The sequence below is a fragment of the Bombina bombina genome, chromosome 1, assembly GCF_027579735.1.
Source record: "Bombina bombina isolate aBomBom1 chromosome 1, aBomBom1.pri, whole genome shotgun sequence".
NCBI classification, from domain to species: Eukaryota; Metazoa; Chordata; class Amphibia; order Anura; family Bombinatoridae; genus Bombina; species Bombina bombina.
This window is the reverse complement of record NC_069499.1, coordinates 803389555-803416833: the sequence shown is the minus strand read 5'-3', so window position 1 is coordinate 803416833 and position 27279 is coordinate 803389555. Positions and strand designations below refer to the sequence as shown.

At 39.9% G+C, this 27279-nt stretch overlaps 1 protein-coding gene across 2 annotated transcripts in view; it reads left to right on the top strand.

The window, feature by feature from the left end:
• The window catches only part of SYTL4 (synaptotagmin like 4), a 222535-nt gene that overhangs the window by 134576 nt on the left and 60680 nt on the right, over nt 1–27279 (top strand). For both annotated transcript variants that reach the window (XM_053699378.1, XM_053699379.1), the window contains 3 exons: nt 5770–5860; nt 12510–12613; nt 14195–14281. In XM_053699378.1, coding sequence (XP_053555353.1) covers nt 5770–5860; nt 12510–12613; nt 14195–14281 — 282 coding nt within the window. The remainder of the gene's footprint in view (nt 1–5769; nt 5861–12509; nt 12614–14194; nt 14282–27279) is intronic.

Sequence of the window (27279 nt, the reverse complement as noted above, 5' to 3'; positions counted from 1 at the left end):
CCCTTATGATATTGCAATATAAAACGTTTGCTGGCATGTTTAATCGTTTTTATATATGCTTTGGTGATAAAACTTTATTGGGGCTTAGTTTTTTCCACATGGCTGGCTTAAATTTTGACTAGAAACAATTTCCACTGTTGTAGTATAAAAGTTACAGTTGGTGCAGTTAAAATTACAAACTGTGACATCCAGCTTCCCTCAAAGGCCCTCTGAATGCTATAGGACATCTCTAAAGGGCCCAAAGGCTTTCCAAAGTCGTTTATTGGGGAAGGTAGGGCCACAGCTTGCTGTGGCAGTTGGTTGTGACTGTTAAAAAACGTCTATTTCGTTTTTTTGATCCGTTTTTTGAACTAAGGGGTTAATCATCCATTTGCAAGTGGGTGCTATGCTCTGTTAGCCTATTATACACACTGTAAAAATTTTGTTTGATTTACTGCATTTTTTCACTGTTTTTTCAAATTCTGACAAAATTTGTTTCTCTTAAAGGCACAGTACCGTTTTTTATATTTGCTTGTTAACTTGATTTAAAGTGTTTTCCAAGCTTGCTAGTCTCATTGCTATTCTGTATAAACATGTCTGACATAGAAGAAACTCCTTGTTTATTATGTTTAAAAGCCATGGTGGAACCCCCTCTTAGAATGTGTACCAAATGTACTGATTTCATTTTATGCAATAAAGATCATTTTCTGTCTTTAAAAAATGTATCACCAGAGGAATCTGACGAGGGGGAAGTTATGCCGACTAACTTTTCCCACGTGTCAGACCCTTTGACTCCCGCTTAAGGGACTCACGCTCAAATGGCGCCAAGTACATCTAGGGCGCCCATAGCGTTTACTTTACAAGACATGGCGGCAGTCATGGATAATACACTGTCAGCGGTATTAGCCAGACTACCTGAACTTAGAGGTAAGCGAGATAGCTCTGGGGTGAGACAAAATGCAGAGCATACTGACGCTTTAAGAACCATGTCTGATACTGCCTCACAATATGCAGAAGCTGAGGAAAGAGAGCTTCAGTCAGTGGGTGATGTTAATGACTCAGGAAAGATACCTGATTCTAATATTTCTACATTTAAATTTAAGCTTGAACACCTCCGCGTGTTGCTTAGGGAGGTTTTAGCTGCTCTGAATGACTGTGATACCATTGCAGTGCCAGAGAAATTGTGTAGACTGGATAAATACTTTGCAGTGCCGGTGTGTACTGATGTTTTTCCAAATACCTAAAAGGTTTACAGAAATCATTAATAAGGAATGGGATAGACCAGGTGTGCCGTTCTCTTCCCCTCCTATTTTTAGAAAAATGTTTCCAATAGACGCCACCACATGGGACTTATGGCAGACAGTCCCTAAGGTGGAGGGAGCAGTTTCTACTCTAGTAAAGCGTACTACTATCCCTGTCGAGGACAGTTGTGCTTTTTTTTTTTTAGATCCAATGGATAAAAAATTAGAGGTTACCTTAAGAAAATATTTATTCAACAAGGTTTTATCCTACAGCCCCTTGCATGCATTGCCCCTGTCACTGCTGCAGCAGCGTACTGGTTTGAGTCTCTGGAAGAGGCTTTACAGGTAGCGACTCCATTGGATGACATACTTGGCAAACTTAGAGCACTTAAGCTAGCCAATTCTTTTATTCTGATGCCATTGTTCATTTGACTAAACTAACGGCTAAGAATTCTGGTTTTGCTATACAGGCGCGCAGAGCGCTATGGCTTAGATTATGGTCAGCTGACGTGACTTCAAAATCTAAGCTACTTAACATTCCCTTCAAGGGGCAGACCCTATTGGGGCCTGGTTGAAGGCGATTATTGCTGATATCACTTTAGGAAAAGGTCATGCCCTTCCTCAGGACAGGTCCAAATCTAGGGCCAAACAGTCTAATTTTCGTGCCTTTCAAAACTTCAAGGCAGGTGCGGCATCAACTTCCTCTAATAATAAACAAGAGGGAACTTTTGCTCAATCCAAGACGGTCTGGAGACCAAACCTGACATGGAAAAAAGGTAAGCAGGTAAAAAAGCCTGCTGCTGCCTCTAAGACAGCATGAAGGAACGGCCCCCTATCCGGGAACGGATCTAGTAGGGGGCAGACTTTCACTCTTTTCCCTGGGCGTTGGAAATTATATCCCAGGGATATCTTCTGGACTTCAAAGCTTCCCCCCCAAAAGGGAAATTTCACCTTTCACAATTATCTGCACACCAGATAAAGAGAGAGGCATTCTTACACTGTGTATGAGTCCTCCTAGTTATGGGAGTGATCCATCCAGTTCCAAAGGAGGAACAGGGACAGGGTTTTTACTCAAATCTGTTTGTGGTTCCCAAAAAAGAGGGAACCTTCAGACCAATTTTGGATCTAAAGATCTTAAACAAATTCCTCAAAGTTCCGTCGTTCAAGATGGAAACTATTCGTACCATCCTACCACTGATCCAGGAGGGTCAATATATGACTACAGTGGATCTAAAGGATGCTTATCTTCACATTCCGATACACAAAGATCATCATTGGTTTCTCAGGTTTGCCTTTTAAGACAGGCATTACCAGTTGTAGCTCTTCCCTTGGGATTAGCTACAGCCCCAAGAATCTTTACAAAGGTTCTAGGGTCACTTATGGCGGTCCTAAGGCCGCGGGGCATAGCAGTAGCCCCTTATTTAGACGACATCCTGATACAGGCGTCAAACTTCCAAATTGCCAAGTCTCATATGGACGTAGTACTGGCATTTCTGTGGTCGCATGGGTGGAAAGTGAATGAGGAAAAGAGTTCTCTATCCCCACTCACAAGAGTTTCCTTTCTAGGGACTCTGATAGATTCTGTAGAAATGAAAATTCACCTGACGGAGTCCAGGTTATCAAAGCTTCTAAATTCCTGCCGGGTTCTTCATTCCATTCCGCGCCCTTCGGTGGTTCAGTGTATGGAAGTAATCGGCTTAATGGTAGCGGCAATGGACATAGTGCCGTTTGCACGCTTACATCTCAGACCGCTGCAACTATGCATGCTCAGTCAGTGGAGCGGGGATTACACAGATTTGTCCCCTCAACTGAATCTGGACCAAGAGACCAGGGATTCTCTTCTCTGGTGGCTATCTCGGGTCCATCTGTCCAAAGGTATGACCTTTCGCAGGCCAGATTGGACAATTCTTATGACAGATGCCAGCCTTCTAGGTTGGGGTGCAGTCTGGAACTCCCTGAAGGCTCAGAGATCGTGGACTCAGGAGGAGTCTCTCCTTCCATTAAATATTCTGCAACTAAGAGCGATATTCAAGGCTCTTCAGGCTTGGCCTCAGTTAGCAACTCTGAGGTACATCAGATTTCAGTCGGACAACATCACGACTGTAGCTTACATCAACCATCAAGGGGGAACGAGAAGTTCCCTAGAGATGTTAGAAGTTTAAAAGATAATTCGCTGGGCAGAGATTCACTCTTGTCACCTATCAGCTATCCATATCCCAGGTGTAGAGCACTGGGAGGCGGATTTTCTAAGTCGTCAGACTTTTCATCCGGGAGAGTGGGAACTCCATCCGGAGGCATTTGCACAACTGATTCATCGTTGGGGCAAACCAGAACTGGATCTCATGGCATCTCGCCAGAACGGCAAGCTTCCGTGTTACGGATCCAGGTCCAGGGATCCCAAGGTGACTCTGATAGATGCTCTAGCAGCGCCCTGGTCTTTCAACCTGGCTTATGTGTTTCCACCGTTTCCTCTGCTCCCTCGACTGATTGCCAAGATCAAGCAGGAGAGAGCATCGGTGATTCTGATAGCACCTGCGTGGCCACGCAGGACCTGGTATGCAGATCTAGTGGACTTGTCATCCTTTCCACCATGGTCTCTGCCTCTGAAACAGGACCTTCTACTTCAGGGTCCTTTCAACCATCCAAATCTAATTTCTCTGAGGCTGACTGCCTGGAGATTGAACGCTTGATTTTATCAAAGCGTGGCTTCTCCGAGTCAGTTATTGATACCTTAAGACAGGCACGTTTACCATAAGGTATGGTGTAGATATCTTTATTGGTGTGAATCCAAGGGTTACTCATGGAGTAAGGTCAGGATTGCTAGGATATTATCTTTTCTCCAAGAAGGTTTGGAAAAAGGATTGTCAGCTAGTTAAGCATCTGGCAGATGTTCCAGATGTTCAGGCATTTTGTCAGGCTTTAGTTAGAATCAAGCCTGTGTTTAAACCTGTTGCTCCACCATGGAGCTTAAACTTGGTTCTTAAGGTTCTTCAAGGAGTTCCGTTTGAACCTCTTCATTCCATAGATATCAAGCTTTTATCTTGGAAAGTTCTTTTTTTTTTTTTTGGTAGCTATTTCCTCGGCTCGTAGAGTCTCTGAGCTATCTGCCTTACAATGTGATTCTCCTTATCTGATTTTTCATACGGATAAGGTAGTCCTGCGTACCAAACCTGGGTTCTTACCTAAGGTGGAATCGAACAAGAATATCAATCAAGAGATTGTTGTTCCATCCTTGTGTTACACAATTTGGACGTGGTCCGTGCTTTAAAGTTTTACTTACAAGCTACTAAAGATTTTCGTCAAACATCTGCTTTTTTTGTTGTCTACTCTGGACAGAGGAGAGGTCAAAAGGCTTCGGCAACCTCTTTTTCTTTTTGACTAAGAAGCTTAATCCGCTTAGCCTATGAGACTGCTGGACATCAGCCTCCTGAACGGATTATAGCTCATTCCACTAGAGCTGTGGCTTCCACTTGGGCCTTTAAAAATGAGGCTTCTTTTGATCAGATTTGCAAGGCGACGACTTGGTCTTCGCTTCATATTTTTTCAAAATTTTACAAATTTGATACTTTTGCTTCTTCGGAGGCTTTATTTGGGAGACAGGTTTTACGGGCAGTGGTTCCTTCCATTTAAGTTCCTGCCTTGTCCCTCCCTTCATCCGTGTACTTTAGCTTTGGTATTGGTATCCCACAAGTAATGGATGATCCGTGGACTGGATACACCTTACAAGAGAAAACACAATTTATGCTTACCTGATAAATTTATTTCTCTTGTGGTGTATCCAGTCCACGGCCCACCCTGTCATTTTAAGGCAGGTAATTTTTAAATTTAAACTACAGTAACCACTGCACCCTATGGTTCCTCCTTTCTCGGCTTGTTTTCGGTCGAATGACTGGCTATGACAGTTAGGGGAGGAGCTATATTACAGCTCTGCTGTGGGTGTCCTCTTGCAACTTCCTGTTGGGAATGAGAATATCCCACAAGTAATGGATGATCCGTGGACTGGATACACCACAAGAGAAATAAATTTATCAGGTAAGCATAAATTGTGTTTTTTGGTGGAAGACCACATACATAACAGTATTTGACCCACTTTTGCCTAACCCTTCATCTAACCCCAATATTATTTAAATCAATGAACATGAAAGATATAACTTTGTTGGTATTATAAGGCCCATGGCCTCCCCCCTCCCTAACTCCTCTCCTTCTTATCTTTTGACATACTTTTACTTCTTTCCCTTTCATTCATTTAAATCAATATTGCTAAGGTCTGGTAAAGTCAACTTAATTGACATATATAGTCAGACAATATTTTGACGATATAGACACTTTCAATGACCACCAAGAATACAGGAGACATACAAATTTAAACTGACGGACACTCATTCATTTTTTATACTCCTTTGTTTATGTCTGGACATTTCAATATATTGTCATGTAAAGTGAATTGAACGATATATAAATAAAACACAGTCTTAGAAATTGTATTATACTAATACCTTTTGTATAGAGAATATTATAATGCAGGTAAATTACCTTTGTTTATATTTAGGAGACCCGTCTAGGGAGTAGAAGTGCAGGGTCAGCAGATGAGAGTGATATGATCTTTAAGAAGAACCCTCGTAGACTATTGAAACCTTCAGGTAAGCATTTTGTATGGGGAATTCTATGGGTTGTAATAAGTCCCTGTAAGACCAAAGAGGGGGAGTGGTTATAATGATGAAGACCTCAAAATTATAGCAACACCAAAGAAGAATATGCTCACATTAACATGAATATTGGAATTTTAATAAACACATTTAACGAATCCATAGAAATAATTTCTGTTCAATAAATGTTGAAATCAATTTTAGAAATAAAGCTCAACAATATTTTTATATTTTTAAATAATTTCTCATATTAGTCCCATTTCAGCTGAACTGAAACAATTTCTAATGTGTTTCAGGTACCCTGTATATCCTTTCTCAATGAGCAGTTTTAACTGACGCTAGTCAGCATCTTGTATGGATGTAGTAGTGAAGATGTGAATAGATAAGGGTCCAAAGGGACTCATCAGATTCTGAAGAATGTAATTAGAGAGTAAGTTAGAATCATATAACAACCACAACAGTGAGAGCAGCACCGATTTCCCCAAATTTTAATAACTACTGTCTCAAACTCCTAAAATTGAACATAAAAAACTGTACTGATATGAAATATTTGTTGAACTGTTCCTGAGATGAACCTGGAGTGATGATTTTTTTGTGTTTCTGTGGGCCTCATATTTATCATATTTTTATATCAGTGATTTTATTTTAAAATTAGTTTCTCCAACATAGGTGTGTCCGGTCCACGGCGTCATCCTTACTTGTGGGATATTCTCTTCCCCAACAGGAAATGGCAAAGAGCCCAGCAAAGCTGGTCACATGATCCCTCCTAGGCTCCGCCCTCCCCAGTCATTCTCTTTGCCGTTGTACAGGCAACATCTCCACGGAGATGGCTTAGAGTTTTTTGGTGTTTAAATGTAGTTTTTATTCTTCAATCAAGAGTTTGTTATTTTAAAATAGTGCTGGTATGTACTATTTACTCTGAAACAGAAAAGAGTTGAAGATTTCTGTTTGTAAGAGGAAAATGATTTTAGCAACCGTTACTAAAATCGATGGCTGTTTCCACACAGGACTGTTGAGAGGAATTAACTTCAGTTGGGGGAAACAGTGAGCAGACTTTTGCTGCTTGAGGTATGACACATTTCTAACAAGACTTGGTAATGCTGGAAGCTGTCATTTTCCCTATGGGATCCGGTAAGCCATTTTTATTAAATAAGAATAAAGGGCTTCACAAGGGCTTAAAGACTGGTAGACATTTTTCTGGGCTAAAACGATTGATTTATAAGCATTTTTAATAGTTTATAGCTTTGAGGAGTTATTTTATTCTTGGGAATTATGTTAAATAACCGGCAGGCACTGTATTGGACACCTTTTTCACTGGGGGCCTTCTCTAATCATAGGCAGAGCCTCATTTTCGCGCCTCTATTGCGCAGTTGTTTTTGGGAAGCAAGGCATGCAGATGCATGTGTGAGGAGCTCAGATACATAGAAAAAGCTTACTGAAGGCGTCATTTGGTATCGTATTCCCCTCTGGGCTTGGTTGGGTCTCAGCAAAGCAGATACCAGGGACTGTATAGGGGTTAAATATAAAAACGGCTCCGGTTCCGTTATTTTAAGAGTTAAAGCTTTCAAATTTGGTGTGCAATACTTTTAAGGCTTTAAGACACTGTGGTGAAATTTTGGTGAATTTTGAACAATTCCTTCATACTTTTTCACATTTTCAGTAATAGTGTGTTCAGTTTAAAATTTAAAGTGACAGTAACGGTTTTATTTTAAAACGTTTTTTGTACTTTGTTATCAAGTTTTTGCCTGTTTAACATGTCTGAACTATCAGATAGACTATGTTCTGTGTGTGAGGAAGCCAAGGTTCCTTCTCATTTAAATAGATGTGATGTATGTGACACAAAATTTAGAGAAAATGATGCCCAAGATGATTCCTCAAGTGAGGGGAGTAAGCATGGTACTGCATCATCCCCTCCTTCGTCTACGCCAGTCTTGCCCACACAGGAGGCCCCTAGTACATCTAGTGCGCCAATACTCCTTACTATGCAACAATTAACGGCTGTAATGGATAATTCTATCAAAAACATTTTAGCCAAAATGCCCACTTATCAGCGAAAGCGCGACTGCTCAGTTTTAGAAAATACCGAAGAGCATGAGGACGCTGATGATAATGGTTCTGAATTGCCCCTACACCAGTCTGAGGGGGCCAGGGAGGTTTTGTCTGAGGGAGAAATTTCAGATTCAGGGAAAATTTCTCAACAAGCTGAACCTGATGTGATTACATTCAAATTTAAATTGGAACATTTCCGCGCTCTGCTTAAGGAGGTGTTATCTACTCTGGATGATTGTGACAATTTGGTCATTCCAGAGAAATTATGTAAGATGGACAAGTTCCTAAAGGTCCCGGGGCCCCCCGAAGCTTTTCCTATACCCAAGCGGGTGGCGGAGATTGTAAACAAAGAATGGGAAAGGCCCAGCATACCTTTTGTCCCTCCCCCTATATTTAAGAAATTGTTTCCTATGGTCGACCCCAGAAAGGACTTATGGCAGACAGTCCCCAAGGCCGAGGGGGCGGTTTCTACTCTAAACAAACGCACTACTATCCCTATAGAAGATAGTTGTGCTTTCAAAGATCCTATGGATAAAAAATTAGAGGGTTTGCTTAAAAAGATGTTTGTTCAGCAAGGTTACCTTCTACAACCAATTTCATGCATTGTTCCTGTCACTACAGCAGCGTGTTTCTGGTTCGATGAACTAGAAAAGTCGCTCAATAAAGATTCTTCTTATGAGGAGATTATGGACAGAATTCATGCTCTTAAATTGGCTAATTCTTTTACTTTAGACGCCACTTTGCAATTGGCTAGATTAGCGCCGAAAAATTCGGGGTTTGCTATTGTGGCGCGCAGAGCGCTTTGGCTAAAATCTTGGTCAGCGGATGCGTCCTCCAAGAACAAATTGCTTAACATACCTTTCAAGGGGAAAACGCTGTTTGGCACTGACTTGAAAGAGATTATTTCAGATATCACTGGGGGTAAGGGCCACGCCCTTCCTCAGGATAGGTCTTTCAAGGCTAAAAATAAACCAAATTTTCGTCCCTTTCGCAGAAACGGACCAGCCCCAAGTTCTACATCCTCTAAGCAAGAGGGTAATACTTCTCAAACCAAGCCAGCCTGGAGGCCAATGCAAGGCTGGAACAAAGGTAAGCAGGCCAAGAAACCTGCCACTGCTACCAAGACAGCATGAGATGTTGGCCCCCGATCCGGCACCGGATCTGGTGGGGGGCAGACTTTCTCTCTTCGCTCAGGCTTGGGCAAGAGATGTTCTGGATCCTTGGGCGCTAGAAATAGTCTCCCCAGGTTATCTTCTGGAATTCAAGGAGCTACCCCCAAGGGGGAGGTTCCACAGGTCTCAATTGTCTTCAGACCACATAAAAAGACAGGCATTCTTACGTTGTGTAGAAGACCTGTTAAAAATGGGAGTGATTCATCCTGTTCCATTAGGAGAACAAGGGATGGGATTCTACTCCAATCTGTTCATAGTTCCCAAAAAAGAGGGAACATTCAGACCAATCTTAGATCTCAAGATCCTAAACAAATTTCTCAAGGTTCCATCGTTCAAAATGGAAACCATTCGGACAATTCTTCCTACCATCCAGGAAGGTCAATTCATGACCACGGTGGATTTAAAGGATGCGTATCTACATATTCCTATCCACAAGGAACATCATCGGTTCCTAAGGTTCGCCTTTCTGGACAAGCATTACCAGTTTGTGGCACTTCCATTCGGATTAGCCACTGCTCCAAGAATTTTCACAAAGGTACTAGGGTCCCTTCTAGCGGTGCTAAGACCAAGGGGCATTGCAGTAGTACCTTACTTGGACGACATACTGATTCAAGCGTCGTCTCTACCTCAAGCAAAGGCTCATACGGACATTGTCCTGGCCTTTCTCAGATCTCACGGGTGGAAAGTGAACGTAGAAAAAAGTTCTCTATCTCCGTCAACAAGAGTTCCCTTCTTGGGAACAATAATAGACTCCTTAGAAATGAGGATTTTTCTGACAGAAGCCAGAAAATCAAAACTTCTAAGCGCTTGTCAAGTACTTCATTCTGTTCTTCTTCCTTCCATAGCGCAGTGCATGGAAGTAATAGGTTTGATGGTCGCGGCAATGGACATAGTTCCTTTTGCGCGAATTCATCTAAGACCATTACAACTGTGCATGCTCAGTCAGTGGAATGGGGATTATACAGACTTGTCTCCGACGATACAAGTAGATCAGAGGACCAGAGATTCACTCCGTTGGTGGCTGACCCTGGACAACCTGTCACAAGGGATGAGCTTCCGCAGACCAGAGTGGGTCATTGTCACGACCGACGCCAGTCTGGTGGGCTGGGGCGCGGTCTGGGAACCCCTGAAAGCTCAGGGTCTTTGGTCTCGGGAAGAATCTCTTCTCCCGATAAATATTCTGGAACTAAGAGCGATATTCAATGCTCTCAAGGCTTGGCCTCAGCTAGCAAAGGCCAAATTCATACGGTTTCAATCAGACAACATGACGACTGTTGCGTATATCAACCATCAGGGGGGAACAAGGAGTTCCCTGGCGATGGAAGAAGTGACCAAAATAATTCAATGGGCGGAGACTCACTCCTGCCACTTGTCTGCAATCCACATCCCAGGAGTGGAAAATTGGGAAGCGGATTTTCTGAGTCGTCAGACATTTCATCCGGGGGAGTGGGAACTCCATCCGGAAATCTTTGCCCAAATAATTCAATTGTGGGGCATTCCAGACATGGATCTGATGGCGTCTCGTCAGAACTTCAAGGTTCCTTGCTACGGGTCCAGATCCAGGGATCCCAAGGCGACTCTAGTGGATGCACTAGTAGCACCTTGGAGCTTCAACCTAGCTTATGTGTTCCCACCGTTTCCTCTCATTCCCAGGCTGGTAGCCAGGATCAAACAGGAGAGGGTATCGGTGATCTTGATAGCTCCTGCGTGGCCACGCAGGACTTGGTATGCAGATCTGGTGAATATGTCATCGGCTCCACCATGGAAGCTACCTTTGAGACAGGACCTTCTTGTTCAAAGTCCGTTCGAACATCCGAATCTGGCCTCACTCCAACTGACTGCTTGGAGATTGAACGCTTGATTTTATCAAAGCGAGGGTTCTCAGATTCTGTCATTGATACTCTTGTTCAGGCCAGAAAGTCTGTAACTAGAAAAATCTACCATAAAATATGGAAAAAATATATGTTGGTGTGAATCTAAAGGATTCCCATGGAACAAGATAAAAATTCCTAAGATTCTATCCTTTCTTCAAGGTTTGGAGAAAGGATTATCTGCAAGTTCTTTGAAGGGACAGATTTCTGCTTTATCTGTTTTACTTCACAAAAAGCTGGCGGCTGTGCCAGATGTTCAAGCTTTTGTTCAGGCTCTGGTTAGAATCAAGCCTGTTTACAAACCTTTGACTCCTCCTTGGAGTCTTAATTTAGTTCTTTCAGTTCTTCGGGGGGTTCCGTTTGAACCCCTACATTCCGTTGATATCAAGTTATTATTGTGGAAAGTTTTGTTTTTGGTTGCAATTTCTTCTGCTAGAAGAGTTTCAGAGTTATCTGCTCTGCAGTGTTCTCCTCCTTATCTGGTGTTCCATGCAGATAAGGTGGTTTTGCGTACTAAACCTGGTTTTCTTCTGAAAGTTGTTTCTAACAAAAATATTAACCAGGAGATAGTCGTGCCTTCTTTGTGTCCGAATCCAGTTTCAAAGAAGGAACGTTTGTTGCACAATTTGGATGTAGTTCGTGCTCTAAAATTCTATTTAGAGGCTACAAAGGATTTCAGACAAACATCTTCCTTGTTTGTTGTTTATTCTGGTAAAAGGAGAGGTCAAAAAGCAACTTCTACCTCTCTCTCTTTTTGGCTTAAAAGCATCATCAGATTGGCTTATGAGACTGCCGGACGGCAGCCTCCTGAAAGAATCACAGCTCATTCCACTAGGGCCGTGGCTTCCACATGGGCCTTCAAGAACGAGGCTTCTGTTGATCAGATATGTAAGGCAGCGACTTGGTCTTCACTGCACACTTTTACCAAATTTTACAAATTTGATACTTTTGCTTCTTCTGAGGCTATTTTTGGGAGAAAGGTTTTGCAAGCCGTGGTGCCTTCCATCTAGGTGACCTGATTTGCTCCCTCCCATCATCCGTGTCCTAAAGCTTTGGTATTGGTTCCCACAAGTAAGGATGACGCCGTGGACCGGACACACCTATGTTGGAGAAAACAGAATTTATGTTTACCTGATAAATTACTTTCTCCAACGGTGTGTCCGGTCCACGGCCCGCCCTGGTTTTTTTAATCAGGTCTGATGATTTATTTTCTCTAACTACAGTCACCACGGTATCATATGATTTCTCCTATGCAAATATTCCTCCTTTACGTCGGTCGAATGACTGGGGAAGGCGGAGCCTAGGAGGGATCATGTGACCAGCTTTGCTGGGCTCTTTGCCATTTCCTGTTGGGGAAGAGAATATCCCACAAGTAAGGATGACGCCGTGGACCGGACACACCGTTGGAGAAAGTAATTTATCAGGTAAACATAAATTCTGTTTTTATACAATTGTTTAATTTAGTAGTTGCGTGTGGTGAGAGTCTGTTTTATTGATTAAAAAAACACACTTATTTCCTTCTGCACCTATTTAAGCAAATTCAAAATTCAGATTACAGTAAATCTGTGGTGGATCTGCGTCCTGAAGAGATGCCACCTGAGGAAAAATCTATGGGAGATCGAAGCAAGTCTGTCCCTGGGCTTAATGTAGAAATGGTTTGTGACTGTTTTCATCTTTCATTTTTCACGTATCATTTTATATAAAGAAATGTCTTTATTTTTAGATTGTTTCATCTGTGTGAGCTTTTATATTAACCATTTAATAACCATTATGGCTTTAAATGATCAACTAATGTATCTGAATGCAAGAAAGTAGAATCCAATAAAACTATTTCTTCACTCTGGAAAGAGAACCTTATCAGTAATTGTGGGTTGATGGCTTCTGCAGTAGAAAGGTACAGAGCAGAAGTATGAGGGGGTGGATTCCACCCCTGAATATACTTATTACCTTTCTTGAGAAATTTCACATATAGACATGCAAGAAACTATCTTAAGAGAGAAAAATAAGATTTACTCGGAAATGACTCTGGAAAGTATAGTCTTCAATAATAATAAAAAAAATGTGCTAAGCATGATGATTCTACTTCAAGTGCAACTGTAAGTATAAATCCTGGTTTTCTCTCACATTCTCTTAAAACCTTATCAGTATTTGTGGATCAATACAAAAGCTGAATTGTATGAAGGATAGAATGGGTAGAAAAAACTGTATGAGAAAGCATGGACCTTTTTGCCGAATGAAATAGTTGGTTTTACTCATTGAAACCACCACCCATTATGAAAATTTCAGTACCTAATGATTGACCTTTGTATATAGAGAGAGGCTGTATACTCAGCCCACTTGCATCTACAAGTTCTTGCAAACAGTAAGTGACAACAAAACCACACATTTCAAATACAAAAATAAACCTAAAGGACAGCTGCTATAACAAATCATTGGAGATCATGTTAAGGGAAAACAAATTTTACAGTATAGTGCCGCTTTAAACTGATATAGTGATAATAAGCAAGAAGGACCAAGTGGCTGTTGTCTTTTCCCATGTGAGGCTTCATGAGGACAAATTTAGGAAGCTGTAGTCACCCAAGTGCAAAAAAATAACTTTAAAATTAAAGGGTTTTTTTCATAAATATTCAGGATGGTAAAGCAAATCCAATTGGCTAATAATACAATTGTTATATCAGTAATTAGATAAATGTAGTATAATGCTTTTTAAATTAATTATAACAAAATTGTCTTACATTCTTTTAATGCTTTGTATATATTTAAAGGTACACTCAATCACAATTAAACTTTCATTATTCAGACAGAGCATGCCCTTTTAAACAACTTTCCAATTTACTTCCATTAACAAAATGTGCACAGTCTTTATATATTTAAACTTTTTCAATCACCAGCTCCTACTGAGCATGTGCAAGAATAAGTGTGTATGCATTTGTGAATGGCTGATGGCTGTCACATGGTACGTGTATGCATTTGTGATTGGCTGATGGCTGTCACATGGTACAGGGGGAGTGGAAAAGACATAACTTTTAAAATTGTCAGAAAAAAATCTTCTACTCATTTGAAGTTCAGACTAAGTGCTATTGCATTGTCTTGTTATCTTGCATTTGTTGATTATGCAAATCTACTGTGTTGACTGGTCCTTTAATAATTGTTGTTCCTTTTAAAGTCTAGTTCACCAGTTATATTTAAATTATCATTCATTTACTTTTTTTCTTTTTCATCCTTTTTTTTTTTAGGAAGAGGAAGATGAAGATATTGATAACTTAGTGGAAATTCATCGGCTGACCACAACAAGAAGTAGCCTTCGTAGCGGGACATCCACGGTAAATGATCTAGATTTTAATATGCAGTTGTTTGTTTGTATGTCTGGTGCATATTCTATCTATCTATCTTGGTTGGTTATTATAGTATATTGCAGTCAATAGCAAGAGCACTGTCCACCCTATGTATTTCTATAGTATTGTTCTTGCACGGCTGCTACTATTGGATATTTTGAAATTTAAAATGTGGTACTTTATCATCCATTTATTCATGAATATAATATCATATTCAGGCATGCATTTATACAAAGATATATTATTCTTTATTTATTATTCTATATATTGTTTAAATATATAATAAGTTTTAGAACACCTCGATTTTTCCAGTTTTTATTGAAATTTATGCAGTTTAATGTCTCAATGTACTCTGAAAATAAAGCACAGAACAAGTAAACAATTGGACATAAAAAAGAAACCATGGAATCGTTTTCTTTAACAAAATGTGCTCTAAATTTTTGACTCTTCAAAGTAGCCACCTTTTTCAGATATAACAGGCGAACACACTCGTGGAATTCTTTCTAAAACGGATATTAAATATTGCACAAGTTCCCACAAATGTGTTGCACTAGTAGGTTGCTTTGCTTTTATCCTTCTGTACAGTTCATCCCAAACCAGCTTGATGGGGTTTGGGACATGAAACTCGAAATTTTTCTTTCGTGATTCAGATACAGTATATAATTTTTAACAACTTTGCAATTTACTTCTATTATTTAATTTGCTTCCTTCTCTTGTTATCCTTGGCTGAAAGGTTTATCTAGGTAAGCTCATGAGCAGCAGTGAACCTAGGTTATAGCTGTTGATTGGTAGCTGCATATATTTATAGACTGTTATTGGGTTACCCTTGAAATCAGTTAGAAACCATTATTGCATTGCTGCTCCTTCAACAAATGATACCAGGAGAATGAAACAAATTAGATAATAGAAGTAAATTAGAAAGTTGTTTAAAATTGTATTCTCTATCTGATTCATGAAAAAAAAATTGGGTTTCATGTCCCTTTAAGTCTGGAGACTGTGCTGGCCATTCCATGATATGAAGCCTACCGTCTTGTTCTTTTCTTCTAAGATAGTTCTGACAGCCTGAAGGTATGTTTTGGGTCATTATCTTTCTGCAAGGATGAACCCCTGACCAACTAGGTGTAAACCGGATAATATTGCATGGCGCTGCAAAATGCAGGGTGCCACTCACTCTGTGCAAGTCGCCGACTCTGGATCCAGCAAAAGAGCCCCAGACCATCACACTTTCTCCTCCCTGTTTGACAGTTGGTGTCACACACTGAGGAAGAATCCTTTCGCCTACTTGACGGCATACAAAATCCCTGCGTGATGAACCGAAGATCTCAAATTTTGATTAATCGGTCCATAAGACTTTCTTCCAGTCATCAGTAGTCCACTGACGGTGCTTCATGGCCCAGGTAAGCCTCTTTTCCTTATTTTGCCATTTTAGCAGTGGCTTTCTTTCTGCCACTCGACCTGTCAAACCTGTAGCTCGAAGTCTTCTCTTCACAGTTGAAACTGAGACTTGCTTATTCAGTGTTAAGCTGTGTTTGAAGCTGTTGTCCTGTGAGCCGCCTGTCACTCAAGCTGTTGTCTCTCAGAAACTTGTCTTCTGATTCTGTTGTGGCTTTGGGTCAGAGTTTCTTCCAGTTTCCAAGTGCCTTTTGATGGTGTAGGAAACTGCACTCACTGACATCTTGGCTTTCTTTGCAATTTCTCTAAAGGAAAGACCTACACTTTTAAGGGTTATCTGATTGTCTGCTTTTGTTGATTGCCTTTTTCTCACCATTTTAAGAGCAATATACTACTTCCTGCAGTACAATACTGCCCAAATATTGCTTAAGACGGTGTAGTAATACAGTCTGTTCTATTACTGCTGTTATACAGACAGAGGGCTTGTAAGTAATCAACAAAAGTTGGGACACCTATAGGAATTGTTAGCATAAACTTTCAAGTCTTAATTTACTTACATTGCTGCAGAACAATCGCAGCTAGGGAAGCGCTCAGAACAACTGTGAGTTGTTAACCCATTACTTCTTCCCTGAAAAGGCCTTTTTTGTAAAACTCTGAAATGTACATTATTTTTCAGTTTTTGTTAACCTAAGCTTTTTTTTTCACCTCTGGTAGTTTACCGCTTGCCTTTGTACCATTTCAGGTTATTCACTGGACTTGAATTGCTTAAATATGAATAAAAACTTTAAAATCGGGGGTGTTTTAATACTTTTGACCGGTAGTGTGTGTGTATATATATATATAGTCTGAGTGAGCGGTGTTTTCAAACAGTATTAGCCGCATTTGCAGCGGTTTTGTTCCGGATATTTGAACTTTGCCTACGTCTAGTGAGGACATTAATACTGACACAGCCTCTACAAAATCTTCTGGAGATTTGGAGATTAAACCACCAGAGAGGACGTGGGACTGGTAAAAATTATTACTGCCAGCGAGCGTTTAACTCTTTGGAGCCTGTACATACCTCATTTGTTTGAGGGCATTTCTTGTGAGTAGAAACCCTGAAGGGGCTCACTTTGTATATGTTTATGTGTGTTTTTTAAAAATATAAAACTGATTTGCACTATGTAGGTGCTTTTGTGCGCTTTTCTGTTCTTATCTTTGCCTCAGATCTTTTTTCTATCCGTGGGATAACGGAGAAGCTTGTGAATACAGCAGCCAGCACCTACTTAGATCTCTCAACACTGTGTGGGACCATTACTTATCCTTTTTATTAAAATATATTTATTCTCTATAACATTAGGATTTTTTAGAATTGTATATACAACATATAATTTAAATTTGGTTTAAAGTGTTTGAAATAATAACATTATATGCTGTATAGTTGTTCACTTTCCATTTTCACATGAGTTATTTAACTTTTAGAGAGCGCAGTTTTGGTATTGTATCACTCTGAGTAGTGACATATACTTTTTTTTTTTGTTTTTAATATAAATATATATATAAACTAAATAAAAATCCTTTATATAAAACACAAGTCCATAGATAGGTACTCACAGGACTTCATTATCAAAAATGTTAGTTATTCAGCCATCAAAATACAAAAAAATTGTTTCAGCAAGATTAACAAGCCTTTTTTAAGACCAATATCTTATCCCATCTGCTTATCAGATGCCTATCTATGGAATTATGTTTTTATATATATATTGAATATTCCAAAATCCAAACTTATTCTAAAATCCAGACTTTTTCACTAATATTTTTTTACTAGACCACCTAGGCTACCCCCCCCCCCCCCCCCCCACCTGCCTACTACCTGGCTAACTCCTTTTTACTTCGGATTTGGCCATTTCATGGCTTACAGGATCTCACAGACTCTTGCTAACTGTTGTTTTTGTTATGTGTACTGCGTCAGGAAAGAGCTGATCTCTGACCGGGAAAAACCCTTCTTGACTGGCCGAGCTCCTGGAACTGCCGGTCGGCGCATCACCCCGGACACTTGCCTAACCCCTCTCCGGCTGGCCGGGCTCCTGGAACTGCTGGCCAGCCGGCCGCACTGCACCAGATACCCGCTCTCCTTTACCCCAGGCCGCTCCAGCTGCCCCTTGCCCCAGAGCTCCGCACTTTTGGGGATTGATAGCTCCTAGGGAGGACCAGAGGTGGGGTCATTGCCGGAAGGGAGCTCTCTTGGGAACCTGGAGTTTTGGACACCTCCATATCTTTCCCAGGCTTTGACTCCGGTCTCCAGTAACGGATCATAACGCTTTTTGGACTGTAGCATCTGGGGACCGAGATCTTTCCAAAGACACCCTGGAAATGCCGCCGCTCTCTCAGGCTCACCCCGAAACCGCCACCTCAATATCCTCTGACTCTATGAGACTGGGACTCCTATGGAGGCTCCAGACTGTCTGGAGGGGGCGGCAATGGCGGGAAATTTTGGAGTCAGATAAGACCCTTTATTTGTGTATAAAAGGAGTTTGTGTTTAATAATAAAAGCAGTTATTGTTTCACCTGAATACTAGTCTGTCTAGTTCTTTGGGTGGGCTCCTGAATACTAGTCTGTCTAGTTATTTGGGGAGGCCTCGCTATAATCACTTTCTTCGATACATAATGGCCTGTTCCAGGTATAGGAAGGATCCTTCTGGCGGAGCTACCCAGTTGGGGTAGCCGGTATCCGTCAGCGGTGGGCTAAAATCACTTGACGGCTACATAGCTGCAGTTGGCAGGGAGAAAGCAGGACCCTTTTTGGCGGAGCTACCTAGTCAGGGTAGCTGGGGTCTGTCACAATATTATCAAAAAGTACTATTTTCCTTGCCTGTAAGTCACTTATATATTAAAAAAATTATATAAAACTACCTTTATTTACATGTATACGCTGTATTATGACAAGTAAATATTGCCTAAATGACATAACAAATTGTTGTTTACATTTGGTCCCATCCCCTCTCCCAACTGTCCCATTTTACAGATGCATATATTACAAAAATCCAAACTATTCTGAAATCCAAACCTTTTCCTATCCTAAGCAGTTTGGGTAAAGGCCTGTATATATTATAATGTTGTTTTTTTCCAATTTTAAAATATTTTAGCTTCATTATGTCCTTGATGCATTTGAATGTTCTAGTAATTGTGTTATTGGTGGAATAACTACACAAGTACTGGTTAGTGACAATGGTGCTAAGAAGCATACTCATGTTTTATGTCATACTTGCAAGCCTAATTTTAATCTAATTGTCAAGCCTAATTTTAGATGCACTTTGATTAGCTAATGGGTGTAAAAATGTGCTGCATAAGCTAATATACTTGTAATGTGTGTCTGCTGCCACTGCTTAGTTTTGAGATTTTGCTTTTACAGTAAGTTTTAAAAATATTAGTGTAAAAAATATCAATTACAGGTGACAAAATTAAGACTTCTAAATGAGAAATAAAAATATATTCTGTTGTGTACAGGAATTAAAACACTTGATTTACATAGAATAAAAAATAACATACAAAAAGGGCAAAAGAATACATACAATTCTACTTCATAAATAACACAATTAATATGATACCTTATAAGTCCATTAAAAATACTATTATTAAACCAATTTATTTTGGGGTCAATCTCTCTGATTGGCCAGTGTTCCCAGACTTCCCGCTTGTGGGTTTTTGATCTTTAGTGACTGCTCCTGATCTGGTCTCTGGTCCAAGGTTCTCTCAGAATCTTCAGACTGCTGGGCTCCCAAAGTTGCACACTGCACTGTTCAGAACTGCTGCCCCTCTCCAAAATTCCAGTCTCAGCAGCCCCCCAAACTGCTGCTTCCACTCTCAGTAGTTTATATGCTAGTTCAAACGGTATATGTATATTAAAATAACTAGTTAGGGCAGTCCCTCCTCCAGCCAATCCAGGATGTCTCTTTGGGGGTAGGGAGATAATTCATGGGACCTTGCTGTCTAACAGCTGCCATATACCTTTAGATTTGAATTCTCACAGAATTGTGAGACCAACAGGCCATTAACATACTATACTTTAGGCAAGGAAGCCCCTAATTTTTGGCTTCCTTTCTGGCATATAAAAACATAGAAATACATTCAATAAATACTCTATAAAAACCTATGTGAATATATTTTATACATAGTAATCCATTTATTATTTAATTTGTATGTGTATACATTGTGTTCTGTGTATTTGTATATTATTGCTATGTGCTTTTCTACCTGCTGTCACCGTTGAGTAAGTACAAGGTCCCTTTAAAGGGACAGTCAAGTCCAAAAAAAACATTCATTTCTCAAATAGAGCATGTAATTGTAAACAAATTTCCAATTTACTTTTATCAACAATTTTGCTTTGTTCTCTTGGTATTCTAGTTGAAAGCAAACCTAGGGAGGCACATATGATAATTTCTAAGCCCTTGAAGGCCGCCTCTATTTTATTTACTTTTCACAGCAGGGGAGAGTAAGCTCATGTAGGCCATATAGATAGCATTGTGATCACGCCCGTGGCTAGTGGTAGACACTGCACTAATTGGTTAAAATGCAACTATATGCAAAATAACTAAAAGTCATGTGATTAGGGGCGGTCAGAAGATGCTTAGATACAAGTTAGTCATAGAAGTAAAAAGTGTATTAATATAACAGTGTTGGTTTTGCAAAACTGGGGAATGGGTAATAAAGGGATTATCTATCTTTTTAAACAACAAAAATTCTGGTGTTCACTGTCCCTTTAAGTTAAAAGAGATATTAGCCAATTATTGATGTGATATGAATCTTGCCTTATCTGTGGGGTGGGGAATGGATAATAAAGGGATTATCTATTTATTTAAAGAAATAAACATTTTGGAGTAGACTGTCCCTTTAAGTATAAGGGAGTACCGTATGAAAGAGCCACAGGTTTGTGGACAGTGACAAAGAGCTCAACACTGACTACTCAGTACGGTATACACAATGAACACACCCTGCCTAGATGAGATAGTAAACTTGCCTGACTAAAAAGGGAAGTGATAACAATGGAGAGAGACGGATATATTGAATGTTACTATAAAAGGGACAAATGGACTTAAAGGGACAGTATACTGTAAAATAGTTTTTCCCTTAATGTGTTTACAATTGCTTTTTTTACCAACTGCAGAGTAAAAAAATTATGAAAATTTGCTTTTTAAGGTTTATTTCTGTATATTAAAGCTCTGATTTTGTGTTTTGAAGCCACAGCCTAATAAAATAGGTTGAGCTTGTAGGTATAATCAGATCTCATTACTGTATCACATTGTGCACATATACCTGCTTCTTTATCTTATATCTGTCCTTAAAACAATCCTCAATACTTTGAGAGAACAATGGAAAATCAACATTTTATTACCTTATCTCTGCTTTATCACACTGGGAGTGTAATTTCTTCTGCTGGCTGTGTTTACAAAGCTTATCTATAGCTGGTACGCGCGGCCACAAACTTTCAGAATAGGTGGGGATACCACATGCTAAATTAACAATTTCAAATGCCAATATATGGGTAAAGGAGCTACTTGTAAACAATTTAATACACTCCAGCAGGTAAAGTGGATCATTGGGAACAAATTAAAGGGGAGAAAAATTTTGAGTAAACTGTCCCTTTAAAAGCTTAAAGGTTTTTAGATCTTTTATGCATTGTAATTGTCTCCCCTGTCATCTGAATTACTCAAAATAAAGTCAAACAATGTAAAGGGACAGTCTAGTCAAAAACATAATTTATGTAAGAACTTACCTGATAAATTCATTTCTTTCATATTAGCAAGAGTCCATGAGCTAGTGACGTATGGGATATACATTCCTACCAGGAGGGGCAAAGTTTCCCAAACCTCAAAATGCCTATAAATACACCCCTCACCACACCCACAATTCAGTTTAACGAATAGCCAAGAAGTGGGGTGATAAAAAAGTGCGAAAACATATAAAATAAGGAATTGGAATAATTGTGCTTTATACAAAATCATAACCACCACAAAAAAAGGGCGGGCCTCATGGACTCTTGCTAATATGAAAGAAATGAATTTATCAGGTAAGTTCTTACATAAATTATGTTTTCTTTCATGTAATTAGCAAGAGTCCATGAGCTAGTGACGTATGGGATAATGACTACCCAAGAAGTGGATCTTTCCACACAAGAGTCACTAGAGAGGGAGGGATAAAATAAAGACAGCCAATTCCTGCTGAAAATAATCCACACCCAAAATAAAGTTTAACGAAAAACATAAGCAGAAGATTCAAACTGAAACCGCTGCCTGAAGTACTTTTCTACCAAAAACTGCTTCAGAAGAAGAAAATACATCAAAATGGTAGAATTTAGTAAAAGTATGCAAAGAGGACCAAGTCGCTGCTTTGCAGATCTGGTCAACCGAAGCTTCATTCCTAAACGCCCAGGAAGTAGAAACTGACCTAGTAGAATGAGCTGTAATCCTCTGAGGCGGAGTTTTACCCGACTCAACATAGGCAAGATGAATTAAAGATTTCAACCAAGATGCCAAAGAAATGGCAGAAGCTTTCTGGCCTTTTCTAGAACCGGAAAAGATAACAAATAGACTAGAAGTCTTACGAAAAGATTTTGTAGCTTCAACATAATATTTCAAAGCTCTAACAACATCCAAAGAATGCAACGATTTCTCCTTAGAATTCTTAGGATTAGGACATAATGAAGGAACCACAATTTCTCTACTAATGTTGTTGGAATTCACAACTTTAGGTAAAAATTCAAAAGAAGTTCGCAACACCGCCTTATCCTGATGAAAAATCAGAAAAGGAGACTCACAAGAAAGAGCAGATAATTCAGAAACTCTTCTGGCAGAAGAGATGGCCAAAAGGAACAAAACTTTCCAAGAAAGTAATTTAATGTCCAATGAATGCATAGGTTCAAACGGAGGAGCTTGAAGAGCTCCCAGAACCAAATTCAAACTCCAAGGAGGAGAAATTGACTTAATGACAGGTTTTATACGAACCAAAGCTTGTACAAAACAATGAATATCAGGAAGAATAGCAATCTTTCTGTGAAAAAGAACAGAAAGAGCAGAGATTTGTCCTTTCAAAGAACTTGCGGACAAACCCTTATCTAAACCATCCTGAAGGAACTGTAAAATTCTCGGTATTCTAAAAGAATGCCAGGAAAAATGATGAGAAAGACACCAAGAAATATAAGTCTTCCAGACTCTATAATATATCTCTCGAGATACAGATTTACGAGCCTGTAACATAGTATTAATCACAGAGTCAGAGAAACCTCTTTGACCAAGAATCAAGCGTTCAATCTCCATACCTTTAAATTTAAGGATTTCAGATCCTGATGGAAAAAAGGACCTTGTGACAGAAGGTCTGGTCTTAACGGAAGAGTCCACGGCTGGCAAGAGGCCATCCGGACAAGATCCGCATACCAAAACCTGTGAGGCCATGCCGGAGCTACCAGCAGAACAAACGAGCATTCCTTCAGAATCTTGGAGATTACTCTTGGAAGAAGAACTAGAGGCGGAAAGATTTAGGCAGGATGATACTTCCAAGGAAGTGATAATGCATCCACTGCCTCCGCCTGAGGATCCCGGGATCTGGACAGATACCTGGGAAGTTTCTTGTTTAGATGGGACGCCATCAGATCTATTTCTGGAAGTTCCCACATTTGAACAATCTGAAGAAATACCTCTGGGTGAAGAGACCATTCGCCCGGATGCAACGTTTGGCGACTGAGATAATCCGCTTCCCAATTGTCTACACCTGGGATATGAACCGCAGAGATTAGACAGGAGCTGGATTCCGCCCAAACCAAAATTCGAGATACTTCTTTCATAGCCAGAGGACTGTGAGTCCCTCCTTGATGATTGATGTATGCCACAGTTGTGACATTGTCTGTCTGAAAACAAATGAACGATTCTCTCTTCAGAAGAGGCCAAAACTGAAGAGCTCTGAAAATTGCACGGAGTTCCAAAATATTGATCGGTAATCTCACCTCCTGAGATTCCCGAACTCCTTGTGCCGTCAGAGATCCCCACACAGCTCCCCAACCTGTGAGACTTGCATCTGTTGAAATTACAGTCCAGGTCGGAAGCACAAAAGAAGCCCCCTGAATTAAACGATGGTGATCTGTCCACCATGTTAGAGAGTGTCGAACAATCGGTTTTAAAGATATTAATTGAGATATCTTCGTGTAATCCTTGCACCATTGCTTCAGCATACAGAGCTGAAGAAGTCGCATGTGAAAACGAGCAAAGGGGATCGCGTCCGATGCAGCAGTCATAAGACCTAGAATTTCCATGCATAAGGCTACCGAAGGGAATGATTGTGACTGAAGGTTTCGACAAGCTGTAATCAACTTTAGACGTCTCTTGTCTGTTAAAGACAGAGTCATGGACACTGAATCCATCTGGAAACCCAGAAAGGTTACCCTTGTCTGAGGAATCAAAGAAATTTTTGGTAAATTGATCCTCCAACCATGATCTTGAAGAAACAACACAAGTCGATTCGTATGAGATTCTGCTAAATGTAAAGACTGAGCAAGTACCAAGATATCGTCCAAATAAGGAAATACCACAATACCCTGTTCTCTGATTACAGACAGCAGGGCACCGAGAACCTTTGTAAAAATTCTTGGAGCTGTAGCTAGGCCAAACGGCAGAGCCACAAACTGGTAATGCTTGTCCAGAAACGAGAATCTCAGGAACTGATAATGATCTGGATGAATCGGAATATGCAGATATGCATCCTGTAAATCTATTGTGGACATATAATTCCCTTGCTGAACAAAAGGTAAGATAGTCCTTACAGTTACCATCTTGAACGTTGGTATCCTTACATAACGATTCAATATTTTTAGATCCAGAACTGGTCTGAAAGAATTCTCCTTCTTTGGTACAATGAAGAGATTTGAATAAAACCCCATCCCCTGTTCCGGAACTGGAACTGGCATAATTACTCCAGTCAACTCTAGATCTGAAACACATTTCAGAAATGCTTGAGCTTTTACTGGATTTACTGGGACACGGGAAAGAAAAAATCTCTTTGCAGGAGGTCTCAACTTGAAACCAATTCTGTACCCTTCTGAAACAATGCTCTGAATCCAAAGATTGTGAACAGAATTGATCCAAATTTCCTTGAAAAAACGTAACCTGCCCCCTACCAGCTGAGCTGGAATGAGGGCCGCACCTTCATGTGGACTTAGAAGCAGGCTTTGCCTTTCTAGCTGGCTTGGATTTATTCCAAACTGGAGATGGTCTCCAAACTGAAACTGCTCCTGAGGATGAAGGATCAGGCTTTTGTTCTTTGTTGAAACGAAAGGAACGAAAACGATTATTAGCCCTGTTTTTACCTTTAGATTTTTTATCCTGTGGTAAAAAAGTTCCTTTCCCACCAGTAACAGTTGAAATAATGGAATCCAACTGAGAACCAAATAATTTGTTACCCTGGAAAGAAATGGAAAGTAAATTTGATTTAGAAGCCATATCAGCATTCCAATTTTTAAGCCATAAAGCTCTTCTAGCTAAAATAGCTAGAGACATAAACCTGACATCAACTCTGATAATATCAAAAATGGCATCACAGATAAAATTATTAGCATGTTGAAGAAGAATAATAATATCATGAGAATCACGATGTGTTACTTGTTGCGCTAAAGTTTCCAACCAAAAAGTTGAAGCCGCAGCAACATCAGCCAAAGATATAGCAGGTCTAAGAAGATTACCTGAACACAGATAAGCTTTTCTTAGAAAGGACTCAATTTTCCTATCTAGAGGATCCTTAAACGAAGTACCATCTGACGTAGGAATAGTAGTACGTTTAGCAAGGGTAGAAATAGCCCCATCAACTTTAGGGATCTTGTCCCAAAATTCTAATCTGTCAGACGGCACAGGATATAATTGCTTAAAACGTTTAGAAGGAGTAAATGAATTACCCAAATTATCCCATTCTTTGGAAATTACTGCAGAAATAGCATCAGGGACAGGAAAAACTTCTGGAATAACTACAGGAGATTTAAAAACCTTATTTAAACGTTTAGATTTAGTATCAAGAGGACCAGAATCCTCTATTTCTAAAGCAATTAGGACTTCTTTAAGTAAAGAACGAATAAATTCCATTTTAAATAAATATGAAGATTTATCAGCATCAACCTCTGAGACAGAATCCTCTGAACCAGAGGAATCATCAGAATCAGAATGATGATGTTCAGTTAAAAATTCATCTGTAGGGAGAGAAGTTTTAAAATATTTTTTACGTTTACTAGAAGGAGAAATAACAGACATAGCCTTCTTTATGGATTCAGAAACAAAATCTCTTATATTATCAGGAACATTCTGCACCTTAGATGTTGAAGGAACTGCAACAGGCAATGGTACTTTACTAAAGGAAATATTATCTGCTTTAACAAGTTTGTCATGACAATCAATACAAACAACAGCTGGAGGAATAGCTACCAAAAGTTTACAGCAGATACACTTAGCTTTGGTAGATTCAGCACTTGACAGCGATTTTCCTGTAGTATCTTCTGACTCAGATGCAACGTGAGACATCTTGCAATATGTAAGAGAAAAAAACAACATATATATAAAGCAAAATTGATCAAATTCCTTAAATGACAGTTTCAGGAATGGGAAAAAATGCCAAAGAATAAGCTTCTAGCAACCAGAAGCAATAAAAAATGAGACTTAAATAATGTGGAGACAAAAGTGACGCCCATATTTTTTCGCGCCAAATAAGACGCCCACATTATTTGGCGCCTAAATGTTTTTTGGCGCCAAAAATGACGCCACATCCGGAACGCCGACATTTTTGGCGCAAAATAACGTCAAAAAATGACGCAACTTCCGGCGACACGTATGACGCCGGAAACGGAAATAGAATTTTTGCGCCAAAAAAGTCCGCGCCAAGAATGACGCAATAAAATGAAGCATTTTCAGCCCCCGCGAGCCTAACAGCCCACAGGGAAAAAGTCAAATTTTAAGGTAAGAAAAATGTTAAAATGCATTATCCCAAATATGAAACTGACTGTCTGAAAATAAGGAAAGTTGAACATTCTGAGTCAAGGCAAATAAATGTTTGAATACATATATTTAGAACTTTATAAACAAAGTGCCCAACCATAGCTAGGAGTGTCACAGAAAATAAGACTTACTTACCCCAGGACACTCATCTACATATAGTAGATAGCCAAACCAGTACTGAAACGAGAATCAGCAGAGGTAATGGTATATATAAGAGTATATCGTCGATCTGAAAAGGGAGGTAAGAGATGAATCTCTACGACCGATAACAGAGAACCTATGAAATAGACCCCTTAGAAGGAGATCACTGCATTCAAATAGGCAATACTCTCCTCACATCCCTCTGACATTCACTGCACGCTGAGAGGAAAACCGGGCTCCAACTTGCTGCGGAGCGCATATCAACGTAGAATCTAGCACAAACTTACTTCACCACCTCCATCGGAGGCAAAGTTTGTAAAACTGAATTGTGGGTGTGGTGAGGGGTGTATTTATAGGCATTTTGAGGTTTGGGAAACTTTGCCCCTCCTGGTAGGAATGTATATCCCATACGTCACTAGCTCATGGACTCTTGCTAATTACATGAAAGAAATT